Source organism: Camelina sativa, chromosome 20 (assembly GCF_000633955.1).
Source record: "Camelina sativa cultivar DH55 chromosome 20, Cs, whole genome shotgun sequence".
Taxonomy (NCBI): Eukaryota; Viridiplantae; Streptophyta; class Magnoliopsida; order Brassicales; family Brassicaceae; genus Camelina; species Camelina sativa.
In genome coordinates this window covers 27,560,606-27,574,753 of record NC_025704.1, presented here as the reverse complement: position 1 = coordinate 27,574,753, position 14,148 = coordinate 27,560,606, and the positions used below count along the sequence as shown (strand labels likewise).

Below are 14,148 nucleotides of genomic sequence, written 5' to 3'. Positions count from 1 at the left end.
GTTTTTTTTTTTTTTTTTGCTTAAGACATCAAAGCTAAAGCAAATATACACTTGTTGATAATTATTGGTAAACTAGTATATGTCCCGTGCATACGCACAAAATTATAATTTGATTACAAATAATATAAACTAATTATTACTTTGTAATATAGTAAATATATCCTTAAGTACTTTACAATAAACAAAATTTGGTTGACTCATTAGAAATGTTAATAAAAATAGATATTTTAATTTTAACAGCTTATTTTTGGTGTAAGTATATGAACAACAAAAATATAAATGTTACTTACACTATGATGTTTTGTGATCAAATAATATATATTATTCATCTTCACATTTCTCTCTATTTTCTCTGGTACTTCCTCTCTTTCCTTCGGTGCTACTGCTAACTATAACTCACACAAACTCCCGAATCATCTAAAGCAGAAAAACATAAATAATTAGAATTATGTTTTCCAACTTATCATCCACAAGCAATATATATGATGCCATTTTTTACTATTCATTGTTATCTCACCAATAACGCCAAAACAAAGAAGAACTTCAAATGTATTTGTAGCATATATGCACCACGTGAAATCAAGCTTCATGTAGCAAACAACCACAATCGTACCTACAATTATATTGACAAAACGACCTTCAAAATTACAAATCAAAAGTAATTCCAGATTCTATAGTGATCTTAAGAAGGTGTGGGTGAACAAAAGAATCAAGAAAGAAGACGATGAAAATATATTAGTTACAAGATTTGAAACCGAGCGTTATATAATAAGATATGAACAACCCAAGTTTCATATTATAAGATTAAATAAATGTACATAATACTTTAGAAATAAATGTAAATATTCAAAATTAAGATATAGCTAAATATCATGGTCTTCTAGATCGTTGAATTCTTTTTGCCTACATAAATGTATTTTTTTTTTATATAGCACTGTTATCCTTCTAGATCATGTAAGTACTAACTCTGTTTAAAATTGTGTACAAGTTCTTTTTGCTTAAGTTGTTTTGACTATTTTTATCACTTATTTATTTATTTGATAATTCAAGGTGATCTAAAGGCTTCCAAGGTCCAAAATTAATTCCTGGAACCTATGAAAATCAATTTAAATTTATTGAACCATGGTGGCCAATATTCACTACAAGAAATATTCGTATTCTTAGCACACGAAAAATGCTATTATATCGTTTTAATAGCGATTTCGTAAACGTTGTCTTTACCGGAGCTATCTTAGAGGGTACACATACAATAGCGTTTTTTTCCAATGCTATTGTTTGTGTCTCTGTAATAGCGCTATGTTATAATCAATAGTAGCAAAATATTTGTACTATTGTTTTGTCAACTATAGATATGTATTGTTGATATAATATATTTTATTCTAGCACAAAAATTACATTGTAATTCAGTTTAATAAAGTATGAATTTATTTAAAAAAAAAATATTAAATAAATTATCCAAAACCTACATACCATATCTTAGACTACAACAAGTCATCAAACCAAGTCTTATACAATATTTACTACATACCATCGAAAAAAGTTCATGAACAGACGTTAAAAGCTTCAAGAACTCCAACTTGCTTCTTAAATATAACCTTCTCCTTCGCCTTCTTGAAGTCCTCCAGCTTCAGGAACTCCAACTTGCTTCTTAAATATAACCCATTCTTACTCAAGAGTCACGACCTGTCTTCTTGTGGTCCTCACTCATGCAAGTTCCCAACAAAGAGATTTAACAAGTCAAAGATTAGAAAATACATAAACAGATCATATCCTAAAGCTCATCACGTAATCAGCTTCAACCTGCAACTAAGCAACACAAACTCATGAAGAAGAAGTATTAATAGCCTAAATATACAGAAAATGATACAGCAAAGTGATATGCTATTAGAGAGCTTGTTTTGAGTACCTTCGGTGACTTTGGTGACACAGAGTTGAGCCGAGTTGAGCCTTGAGTTCTTTAAGCCACCTACTGCCCCAATAACCTTATAAACACATCAAAAGTTAAAGAGTCTAACACGACACTAAGGCAAATATACACTAACACGTACCATGGAGCTTGTAGTTACACCGGCATAACCAGCAATACAAGACTCAACCAAAATAGCTGACACTTGATCTGAGAGAAACCCACCAAAGAAAAAAATCAATCAAGGTAGACATAAATCCATTAACAAACTCATGACTTGAAATTGAAACCTATGAAAACCTGCAACAAATAAGAGAACACAAATTCAATCACAAGTCAACAACGAGACTAATAATAGATAGAAACACTCCCCAAACAGATTTAGAAACCATTACTTTGACTTTGATGACTTTGATCAAGGAAAGAAAATTTACATATTTTCTTCCACCTCTTCCCCTTAAACTTGTCAACAGCTCGTCTAAGTGTCTCATCCTGAATAGCGATGGAAACAAATTACATGCCACAATAAGAATAGCCTCATCATTTCATTCATGTAAACAGTAAATCCATATGCATATAAGATACATTATCGAATGAGGTCGCTCTACACATCAATTAAATTATGAAACCGAAGAACAGGAAATTAGAAACAAAAAAGTAACCACTAACCACCTCAAGAGTTCAACCACCTTTAGCTCGTCTAATAGGGCCACTAGTCCTCCTGCAAGGTCCAAGATTTGAGAATGAGTTAGGTGCTAACGGTTGCTTATTCTCCATACATTGAATCTCAATTTGCAACTCAGTTATCTCCTCTCCCACACCACCCAGAAAAACAGAAGCCAAATATAATAAATCGGTGATGAAATCACCAAGCAAAAAAAAGTCAATTCTTTCCAGCTATTAAGACCCCCATGTTCTGATTCAGAAATAGCCATGAACTCACACCACAATGGAGGAATCGAGAAGTTACCTTGATAGCTTCAATGACATATTCAACTTGGAACAGCTTTCCTTCGGGAGAAAAAGTGTTGACTCCTCTGTCATAGTCGGTCCTTGCACAACAACAAAATCAGAAACCACATATAAGGCAAAACCACGATTGAAGTGAAGGAAGAAATTTTCGGTGAACCCAGAAGCAGAAGAAGATAGATTTGGTTTAAGATCGAGATACCTAGTGAGAAAAATCTTCTTCGGTGATTTCGATCTGTAAAACCTCTTGCAGTCCTTTGCTCAATAGACTCAAAACCGTAGAAGAAGAATAACATATCTAAGTAACCCTAATTCCAAACCCAGATTCAAAGGGGGAAAGAGAGAGAGAAACAACAAACCTTCTCCGACGAGATGAAATTGACATTTTAATGAGAAGGTGAGAGCTACGGAGAGTAAAGGAAGAGCTAAAGGAGAACAACAACGAAGAATTTGGGTTGTAAGAAACGGATCTGGGTATGCAATGCTTATCTCTCGTCTCACTCATGGCTGCTTAGCAAAAACCTTGGCTTCTCCCTACTCTTAACCCTAGAGAGGAAGAAGAAGTGTGAAGGAGATGAGGAAGAGAAAAGAAGAAAATAAAACGATTCAGGTTTTCGTTGGTTTAGAATTTTTTTTTTTTTTTTTTTTTTTTTTTTTTTTTTTTTTTTGACTCTGGAGCTTCTTTGTGTGGGGAAAGACTAAATTTTAGTCAATTTTTACTAAGTGTTGGCGGAAAGTGTGATTTTTGATTCCCGCTTACATATTTTTAGGTATAGCGTTTTAAAAGCGCTATTATATAGATTCATTTATAAAATTTTATCAACGATAACACTTGCGAAAACTGCGCTATGCTTTTCTGCTATCAATGCCCATATTTCTTGTAGTGATTACTCGAACCCAAGTGGCGGGAATTACCTCCCTTTACCATTGGGACAATGTGACTTGTTTTGTTTCTTTTATAAACTTTCACTTTCAGTTCTCTAATTAACTTAACCAGATTGTAATAAAAAAAATTAGATATGAAAATCACAATTGTAGAGGTCATTGGTTCACTCAAGCTTCTAAATATATTCATTTGCATGTTGCAATAGATATAATTTTGTGAGTTCCAATTGATATAGTAGAGTCACACATAAATTTAGTTGAAATTATAAAGAAGTTTAAATGAGCTAACTATAGATAAATGTTTTTTTTCTTCTTAAATACCATTATACATAGTAAAAGAACGATAATTAAGAAATATTAAATATAATTTGGGTGTTATTTTTTCAATTTATATAAATCATGAACTGAGGAAATATACTATATATATATATATATATATATAATGAATTGTCAATACCAAACAAAAAAAAGAATTGTCATGTAGACCAATAAAGAGATAATGAAGCTGTACTTTTACAGATGCGATGTCTTGGTTAACAGTATTGAAGTTTGTTAATGTTTTAAAGTATCCAATTATGCTCTTTATGCAGATTCTCTGCACTATCATCAAATCTCGCCTTGTATATTCTTCTTAAATATATTCCATCTTCTCTTGCTCTCCATTCCCATAAGCCAGACTTTTTAAATGCTCTAAAGCTTTTGACTGTGTTTAAATCCAGGTCCTTGTTTTAAAGTACACATAAAACGCGTCGTACCGAATAAATTATGAAAGAAATAGTCTGTAAAATGCCCTCCATTTGGTATTATTGTTGGACCTAGTACGTCATCTTTAGAATAACATCTCATCCAAAGGGATTTCTTATTTTTGAGTTCGTTCACGATCCTAATTCCAGCGCCAGATACATGACCAAACATACAAAGACTAAAAACAAGTAGGAAGATTGTGAGGTTTTTCATTTTTTTTTGTTGTTTAGACTTGATTTTCCTTTCATGTATTAATAACCAACATATACGTCCCTATTTTTGCATTTGCAGTTTTTTTTTTGTTTTTCAGTTAAGACAGATTTGCTAATTTTAACTAAGATATCAAATCATGGGAGACTATCAATTTGTTTTTCAGTTTGAACTTTTGTGTACCAGCATAGCAAAGTTTATTTCATCTATGGTAATAAGAGTTTAAACTTTTGTTTATCAGCCTAGCAGAGATTATTTCAATATTTAACGGTTCTTTTTACTAGTAATTTTACTGAGAGTTTAAAATGGACCGGTCAAGGGCTGGATAAAATATCCGAATCCGATTAAAAATACATGATCTAAAACCGAATCTGAATTTTAAAAATATCCGATTAGATGCTTTTAGTAAATGAAACGGGTACCTAAACCCGATTGGGTATATCCGAACACCTGAACAAATAATTAAAACTATCCAAAGTTATATATATCTTTAACAATAGATTGCATCACTATTACAAGATAAATTAGTTTTCATTTTTAAGTATGTCAATTTCATATGTTAGTTTAGATAGATTATATAGTTTTAACTTTGAATTTGATCTAATTTGATGTTTTAAGAAGTAAAAAATTATAGGCTTGTAAATTTGGTGTTTTATTATTTAGAATTATTCTTTTCTTTTCATGACTTCAATTTGGTTTGATAACCTTGGATTTTTTATGATTATAATCATTTTTAATGAATTTGGACTGATTTCATTTTTTTCTGAATTCGGATTGATTTCGGGTTTTTTTTACTTTGGTTTGGATTAAAAAATTACAAATCTAATCGAACCTAAAATATAATTTGAGGCTTTGGATGAAACCCGAAAATACCCAAATCCTACCAGAAATCCAAAAATAACATTGTGACAATCCGTCCCGTGGACCCCACTAGCCTCACTGCTAATCCACTAGCCTCACTGCTAGCCGCCCAAACGGATCCCAAGCTGGCCCTGCAGGGCATCAATCCTAACTCCTCTCTGGGCAAATAAAACTATTCATCCAAATCCACAGTAGGTTATTGGTGTGCCATGCGTTCCTCGAACCCTGGTTCCCACCCTTTAACAACCTTTCCACAGGACAAGCTGTCACCAATTGACCTGCAGGTTGTCCTGTGGGAAGGTTGTTAAAGGGTGGGGACAAGGGTTCGAGGAATGCCTGGCGCACTAATAACCTACTGTGGATTTGGATGAATAGTTCCATTTGTCTAGTGAGGAGTTAGGATCGATGCCCTGTAGGGCTAGTTTCGGGCCTATGGGGGCAAGCTAGCGGTGGGTTAGTGGGGTCAATGGGACGGGTTGTCACAATCATAATGGGTATTATTTTTCTAAACCTGAAAACATGACCCGAAACCTGATAGGGTACCCAAACGCCCACCCCTAGATCACCTGCTAGTATTTTAAAAGGTTTTCACTAAACTTTATTTTTGAAAGTGTTTGTTTATTAATTTAAAAATCACTTAATTAATTTATAATTAGTCTTGTTAATAATTCTTGAAGGTTTTTTTCATTAAAAACTCAAAACTAATTAGGCTTACCGGAAAAATGTTTTTGGTCTATATATTTACTCTCTTTTTTTTGTCAAACCTCTATATAATATTTACTTGGGTACCATTTTGGTCGGACAAAACTTGAATTTGGTTTATATTCGTTTATATGTTGTCATTAACATGTTTGTAAAAATATAAACTAGAGTATACACACCCAAAAAAAAAAACTAAACTAAACGAAGTAAAATGTGAATATAATTTGATAAGAGTGGATTATGACATCATTCGAAGGTCATAATTATTCCAAACTAATATCGTTAAGACGATTATTATTTCAAACTACATGATGATAATATAAAGCATCAAAACTTATGAAAGGCTTTGAGAGGATCTTTTGGGTCAACATCTTCTATAAGGGGAAGATCCACCGCTAATTCCTCAGCTCCAATGCTTTCTTCATTAAGCTTATTTGCTACTTCTTCAAACAATACTTTGTTACCGATCCGACTCAAATGTAACCCATCCCTAAAATTCGAGAATACATAAATTTAGTTAATCGAGCATCAAATAATCGGTTTCCAAAACGCACCGTATACTAGGTGTATATGTAAGAGTTAGTGTATGACCATAGACACTCTGTTTGCCAATTTGGAATTTGCTGCATTTTGGACCAAAGATCAATGACCAAAATATGACATTCCTTAGCAACTTCTACACATGCTTTTGCGTATAGTCCGGCTACTTCATTCGTTCTTTCTGGCAACCCCGTTGTGTTTTCGATATAAGGATATCTAAAGATAAATGTCTTAAATTAGTTCAAGACAAGAAAATAGTGAGCCAATAGTGAATGACAAGAAAATTTGAGGACTCGAACCTGAGGCGGGACTCTTCGTGGATTGGAGGCGGACTTATGAGAATAATGGCCGTTTGTGGCCAACGGTTCTGAGAATCATCGTAACGTAAAATTCTTATTTAATAAAATTTATAAATAATAAGAATCCCTTATTTATGTAGAAGTAACAACTTTTTACTTAGACCATCGCCACCGGAGCAATCCTAGAAGATTGCTTTAAACAATAAGAAAATTATTATTTTAATTATATTTATATATTTTGTATTTTTTATTAATATTAACCAGTAACTCAATGACATCTGTCAGAAAAATGTGAGAAACGATTCTGTACTCTGAGCATCATTCTCTTCTTTTTTTATTCTCTCTCTTCTTTATATTAATTTTTTATTAAAAGTATTTTGAAGAGTACTCTTTGGTAGAGATGCCCTTAGTGGTTCGACAAAGCATATACATTTGGTGCTTTTAATGTTTACTTTCCCAAAAGGAGATATATATGATCAAAGCTTTGGCTTTTTAGTCAAAAGGCAACATTTTTAAAGTAGTCAATAGATTAATGCTTTTTTTTTTGCTACCAATCGAGAAGTTTTATTTTAATTATTTAATGTGAGGTTGACAAAAAAAAAATAGATTGATTCTTATAACCACAATACCATTTGAAAAAAATAAAGAAACTAATTATATAATTTTATGTAATTTATACATGCATTAGTTGATTCTTCTATTTTAATCATTTTGTAGTCAATTGAATTTGTCACTTCCACGAGGCGTGTATATTATATTCTAAGTGTACCAGGACCACCTCATTCACCACTTTACAAAAAAATATAAAAATTTACAATTTATAATTTTATTAATATTAGAACGGCAATTTAAACAACTAAACTTATATATATGCATGCTCAATATATGATGCATACACTCAGCAATTATGGCTTAATTGTTCTATCAAAGTTTCTCGCAAAATTAGAAAAACAATACGACGATGAAATCGTAAATAAACGATTTCACATGTATTTGAATAAATAGCATAATATAGTTTTAAAAGCATGTTATCAAAGAAGATAACACTTATTTGTTATGATTTTATGTCCTATGGTAAATCATAAATAAATTGTGTTATTTATGTGTGAGTTATATAAATTGTGAGTTATCAAAGTAAATACACATGTTATCGAACAATATATATAGCATAAATATTGTTAAAATATGCACATAGTTACTTTTATGTAAAATAACATATTCTTTGCCATTCACTTTTTGCAACTAAATAGTTCGAAGAACATGAATCACCTAGTTCACATTCTCAAGTATGTACGTAGTTCATATAAGACATTTCCATATTGATGATTATTTTCCCATATTTATGATTATATCTGCATGACTGCATGTGCAACATTGATTACCTAGTTCATGTTCTCGAGTATACAAAACAGTTTCATATTGATTATATATGCATGTGCAACATTAGTTGCCTAGTTCGTAAAATCGAGTATATACAAAAAACTTTTTCTAATTGATGATTATATATGCATGTGCAAGAATTAAATGATATATAAATGATCACCTTGAGGAACGAAACAATAGAGCGAAGATTGTGCTTGTACTCGTGAAGTGGCACATGCTGAAACCCGGAGCATCTCTCCGGCAGACACGCGTCGTTCGCTCCAAAGAATACAGTCACCGCCGCTGGAGATTCTCCGCCGTCTTCTTTAGCCGCCGGAAAAACTCTCTCGACTACTTTTAACGCCCACCTCGTGTTATATCCACTGTAACCTCGTAGCACTATATCAGCCTAATAAATTTTATATCTCAAAAGTGTAAGTAATTATTTTTTGTGAAAAAGGGTTAAATACTAGTAAGAACAAAAAGGTGATATACTATTAAACATAAGAAAACTTCACTATGTCTACTAAAAATTAAAAATAATCAGGATTAGTAAGAAAAAATTATATATAGAAACGAAGAGTTATCTGTCAAAACCTATGTATAAGATTTAAATATATACAAAGATGTAAATATGTGTGTTTATATATCTATACCTTGCGGCTGAGAAGATCAGCGAGAGAAGCGCCCCAGCCACCGTCACTAAAGGATCCTTCAGTGATTGAATCACCAAAGAGAAAAATCTTCTGTCTCATCATCTCCTCTCTGATCTGTGTGTTTCTTGAGAAAAATGTGTTAAGATGGAGTTCTAGTGATTTTGCTGAAATGATCAAGGAAAGGCTTATCATTGGGGATACAAAAATAAAATAAAATAAAAAGAAATGCACTAAATGCTTTCACCCACTACTCACCGACCTTTCATGTTTTATTGTTTAATACACTAATAGAAAGATATACATACAAATGTCAATAACACATGTTTATGCACGACCACATTTTAGGTTTATGTATATATTGAGAGGAATCGATCAAAAATGTAATAATTATGTTAAGAATAGCTAATATAAGATGTGGTAAGAGCTGGGTAAGATATACGATGACAGTAAGTTATAAGATAGAGATACAAAAATATGTGTGATAAGAAATTGGTAAAATATCATTGATTAAAAGAAAAATATAGAAAAGTGAAAAATAAAGTTATTTAACCACTTGCACTATAATCTACAGTAAGTAATTTGATTAACTAAATTAAATAAATGTCTTTACATATTTAATACTGTATTTATCAAATGATTGATGACGTTGTACCACCAATCTATTATCATCAAACTTTATAATTATCGCCACATTTATATTAATCGTCTAACCACATTGTTTCTTGGTAATCAATTTTAATATAAATGTCAGTGATGAGGAAACTATAAATAAAATTTAAAATTGTATAACATTTAATAGCTTCACATATTACAGTACGCGGTAGGGAAAATGATGCATTTATTATTATGAATTAATATTATTTACCTCTTTAATTATCATATTCTAGTGATAATATCTGATGGTGTCAACTAAAAAAACGAAAATATATATATATTTTTTTTGTTGTCGTAAGATATTGAATTATAGATAGTACAAAAAACTTGATCATCAGTCACCGACTTGTCTTCATAATGATTTCTGAGCCTGGTAAAACTTTTGGCCCTTGTGGGTTATATGAAATAGTTTTCTATCCCTCTTTATACAGTCGTTTTCATCATATTTTCAGGTTGCAATTTCGATAAATGTCAAGACAAGCTTTCCTTGGTACACATTTCCGAATACTCACTCGGCATAGATGATAGATGCATCCTGAGCCTGAAACCCATGCGCCTCCCATACGAGTTCACCCACAAGTAAACAATTTTTCATTCTATATATACAGGATATTTTTCTTTGTAACTATAGTTTTATTCTGTTTTTTTTTCGCTATGTCAAATATTACATAATCCCGTGCATAAAACTAAATATCAAAGATCGAATATAAGAATTAGGCATGTATTCTGTAGAATTAGGTATTAAACTGACTTGATTTTATTGATCTAGGTTACAACCTTATATATACATGTTTAACTAGGGTTTACACAAACCGTTGATATGCTCAAATTAACCCTAGAGCTACTCTCTCAAATTAAGAAATCAATGCAGTACTTAGGGGTCGAATTCCACAAGGACTCAAAACTACACAATAAATTATAGAGTTTTATAATTATGCTAAACAAATTGATTTAAATAAAGATAAGCAATGCAAAAATATTAAATAAAACTGTTGTAAATTCAATGGATCAAAAAGCTAGGTCTAGGGAATTTCTCAGGAAATTATGAAATATTAAATCAATCAATAAATTAGGATTCAAACAATTAAGAACAGATCTAGAACTCTAAACACTTTTGTAAATTAAATCAGTTCTCACTGCAAATAATATCTAAATTTAAAACCAGAAAATCCAAATCTCTTTGTAAAATTCTAGGTAATAAATCAGCAATAAAATCAGGTTTAGATTGTTCACAAAATTATTAAATCAAATCTCTTTGCAAGAAATAATTTTGCTCATCAAAAGGTTTTATCAGGAAAATCAATTATATTCTCATATCAATTTATTTTCCTAAGGTATTAATTCTAGATGGCCAATCAAGGATTAATATGAAGAACAACCTAAGATGAAGATCTAGCAAGATAAAGAATCCTAAATAATCAGATCTAATAATTCATAAAATCCCTGTGAAAAACCCTAAACCTAACAAGCAAACTACTCAGACATAATCAATGAAGAACAAAACATGATTCTGAATAATAAGCAATTGAAATTAAAAGAGTAAGGAAGGAGTTTAAGAATTCTTCTCTCAAAGCAGTTCAGATCTCTCTCCCAAAAGCTCTCAAAATCTCACAGGGTTGCAGGAAAAATAAAACTTGATAGAATAAAACTTAAGGGTTTGGAAAACCTAAAAACACTATTTATATGTCCTAAAACACGTCAGGGACTTATGTTGCAAATATGGAAAACTTTGGGGCAGATTTGTAAATTTTCCAAAACTTGGGTCTTGAGTCGGCAGAGATGAGTGTCGATCGATGCCTCCTATCTTGGTGTCGGTCGATGCTCCTGCTTTCATCCGAGACCAAATTGATTCTTCAAGATTTATGCTCCAAAACATCCAAATTGCTCCATTTTGCTCCTTTCATGCTAAAAACCTGTAAAGACTCAAAAACAATCTAGAAACAAATGAAAAGACACTAAAAGACTCCTTATATCATGGTTAAAAACCACAAAAACCATGATATATCAACTCCCCCAGACTTAGCCTTTGCTTGCCCTCAAGCAAAACATAAGCTTAGACATGTGAAAGAGGTTTGAAAACAGGGAACTCACTCAACTGCATGATGATTCTTATTCGCACTCTTCATTTACCTGACTCAAGAACTTACTTCTTATACTCAACCATGATAAGCATCAACATTCCTTACTCAAATCCCACAATCCTTTGGAATCTCTGAAATCTCCATTGTCATCTCATTAGTCAATATTAAAGCACAAATAAGGTGAATTCTTACCTTGGGTGTATTGATCAGTGGCATATGGACTCTCTTCAGGCCAAGACATTCTTCTTACATCTCCTTTCCTCTCCCTTTTCTCACTTCCTTTTTTTTTTCTTCTTTCTTTTTTTTTTTTTTTAATCAAAGGTGTAAGCGAATACCGGGGTCATCGGTAATTTACCTACCCCTCGCTTCCAAGCTTTGTGTGATCATTTGACTCAAGAGTAGAATAATGAGGTCACTGGTAATTTACCTACCTCTCTAAACTGATCAAAATCATCTCATCTTTTATTCTCATTTTTTCTGTTCTTTCTTTTTTTTTTTAAAGCACTGAAGGGAAGAGAGAGGGGAGACATACTTTGAAAAATTGCACTGTCTTGTATGGCCCGAAGAAGAAGTCTAGTCCACTGATTTCCAACCCCAAAGTAAGAGATTAAGTCCGGTTAAAATCCTGATAAAAGTTGAGACAACGTTAGATCAATCAGATATCCATTGAATAAGGGCTTTCAGGATTGTTGATAAGGCTCATAGTCTTTCTAAGCTTCAGTTCTGAGATCAAGCATAAACAAATAATCATTAGAGTGTTAGCCAAATAAGAGAAATCATTAGTCAAGATCATAATTCCCAAAGACAAAAAGAAAAATTTTGAAAAATTTGACTCAAACTTTATGGTTTTGACTGACACAACTGAAACTCAAAAACAGAAAACATAGTTAGTAACTAACCTCCCCCAGACTTAAACAACACTGTCCCCAGTGTTATCAAGTAAGAGGAAAGCAAAAATAAAAATAAAAATAAAATAAATAAAAATCAAAATCAAAAGAAAAAGAAAAACCTACCAGTGGGTTGCCTCCCACTAAGCGCTTGTTTTCAGTCATTAGCTTGACTGTGCTGGAGCTCAGACATCTGGAGGAGCAGAACATGGCATTGAAGTCCTCTTCATCCAAGGTGGTGTATAAGCTTTAGGTGCATGAGGCTTGCCAAGGATGTGTGGAACATTATCAGTGTGGGATTTAGGGATTGGTTTGCCTCTCTTATGTCCTGCAAAATCATCAACAGAAGAAACAAGCGCTCTACGATAATCTCGTGGCTTGGTTAACTGTAAAACAGTTTTTGTAGCTTTGAAATTCTTATTGATGATAGGAGGAATTTTAGGAGAAGAAAATGCATACCTTGGCCTTACCTTAGGGTTCTGGAGTGTGGATTGATGACTCTTCTGTTTGGGAACAGGTTTCTGACTTGGAGCATCAGTTTTGGACAAGCTTTGTCGCGGTCGTGGAGGGGTGTCGATCGATACCCTCTTGGTGGCATCGATCGACACTGAGCCTGATGCTCGTGTTGCAGAAACTTTTTCAACAGAAAAAGTCTGTCCATCAATAGTAGGAGCCCTCCTCAGCTTATCCATCTCAAAATTCAAACTCAAACCATCCACATTCAGTGCTATGTGTCCCTTCTTCACATCAATGATGGCACCAGCTGTAGCCAAGAAAGATCTTCCTAAGATGAGAGGATCTTTAGGCTCTTGATCATACTTCAGCACCACAAAGTCAGTGGGAATCATGAAGTTTCCAACCTTAACTGGAATGTCCTCTAAAACACCTTCAGGAATTCTTCGGGATCGATCAGCTAGGATTAGAGAAATCTGAGTTGGCTTGAATTCTGTCATCCCAAGTCTCACAGCAACAGAATGTGGCATCAAGTTGATGCTAGAACCAAGGTCACAAAGTGAGTGTGCAAACCTTCCTGTAGAGATAGAGCAATCAAGAACAAAGCTTCCAGGATCTGGTAACTTCTTAGCAGTCTTACATTGAATGATTGCACTCACTTCCTTAGAGACAACCACCTCCTGCTTCTTCTCTTTCTTCCTCTGTACAGGCTGGTTCAACAGAATTGCACTGACATATTTTGTAAGAAGTGCTTCTTCTTCAGGGCTCAAACCATTGGATACCATTCTCCTCACATACCGCTTAAGAGGTGGTGAAAGCTTTACTGCATCAATTAAAGGCATCTCAATCATTACCTTGTCCATCATTGCTTTGCATCTAGCTTCCTCCATCTCTTGCTTAGACTTTCTTGGCTTGGGAAAAGGAACCTTAGGCTTGTAG

The 14,148-nt window shown here is 33.0% G+C and overlaps 1 protein-coding gene, 1 long non-coding RNA gene and 1 pseudogene across 23 annotated transcripts; all 3 read right to left on the bottom strand.

Moving 5' to 3' along the window:
• Positions 1,424 to 3,491, bottom strand: LOC104771842. 22 transcript variants are annotated; one of them, XR_002036796.1, is made up of 8 exons: positions 3,078 to 3,490; positions 2,877 to 2,958; positions 2,576 to 2,627; positions 2,302 to 2,398; positions 2,197 to 2,206; positions 2,049 to 2,116; positions 1,907 to 1,982; positions 1,443 to 1,806 (listed from the first exon to the last, which is right to left on the bottom strand). It is a non-coding gene; the product is annotated as an uncharacterized LOC104771842 (long non-coding RNA). The 22 variants fall into 22 exon arrangements; XR_002036797.1 differs by having other exon boundaries at positions 1,443 to 1,800; XR_002036816.1 differs by having other exon boundaries at positions 1,424 to 1,982; positions 2,341 to 2,398; positions 2,579 to 2,627.
• On the bottom strand, positions 4,321 to 4,717 carry LOC109131265 (annotated as a pseudogene).
• On the bottom strand, positions 6,476 to 9,415 carry LOC104771835 (GDSL esterase/lipase At5g45920-like). The gene is made up of 5 exons (XM_019242192.1): positions 9,135 to 9,415; positions 8,660 to 8,887; positions 7,117 to 7,184; positions 6,869 to 7,033; positions 6,476 to 6,767 (listed from the first exon to the last, which is right to left on the bottom strand). The coding sequence occupies exons 1-5, from the start codon at positions 9,324 to 9,326 to the stop codon at positions 6,605 to 6,607; spliced, it is 816 nt and encodes a 271-aa protein (XP_019097737.1). The 5' UTR covers positions 9,327 to 9,415; the 3' UTR covers positions 6,476 to 6,604.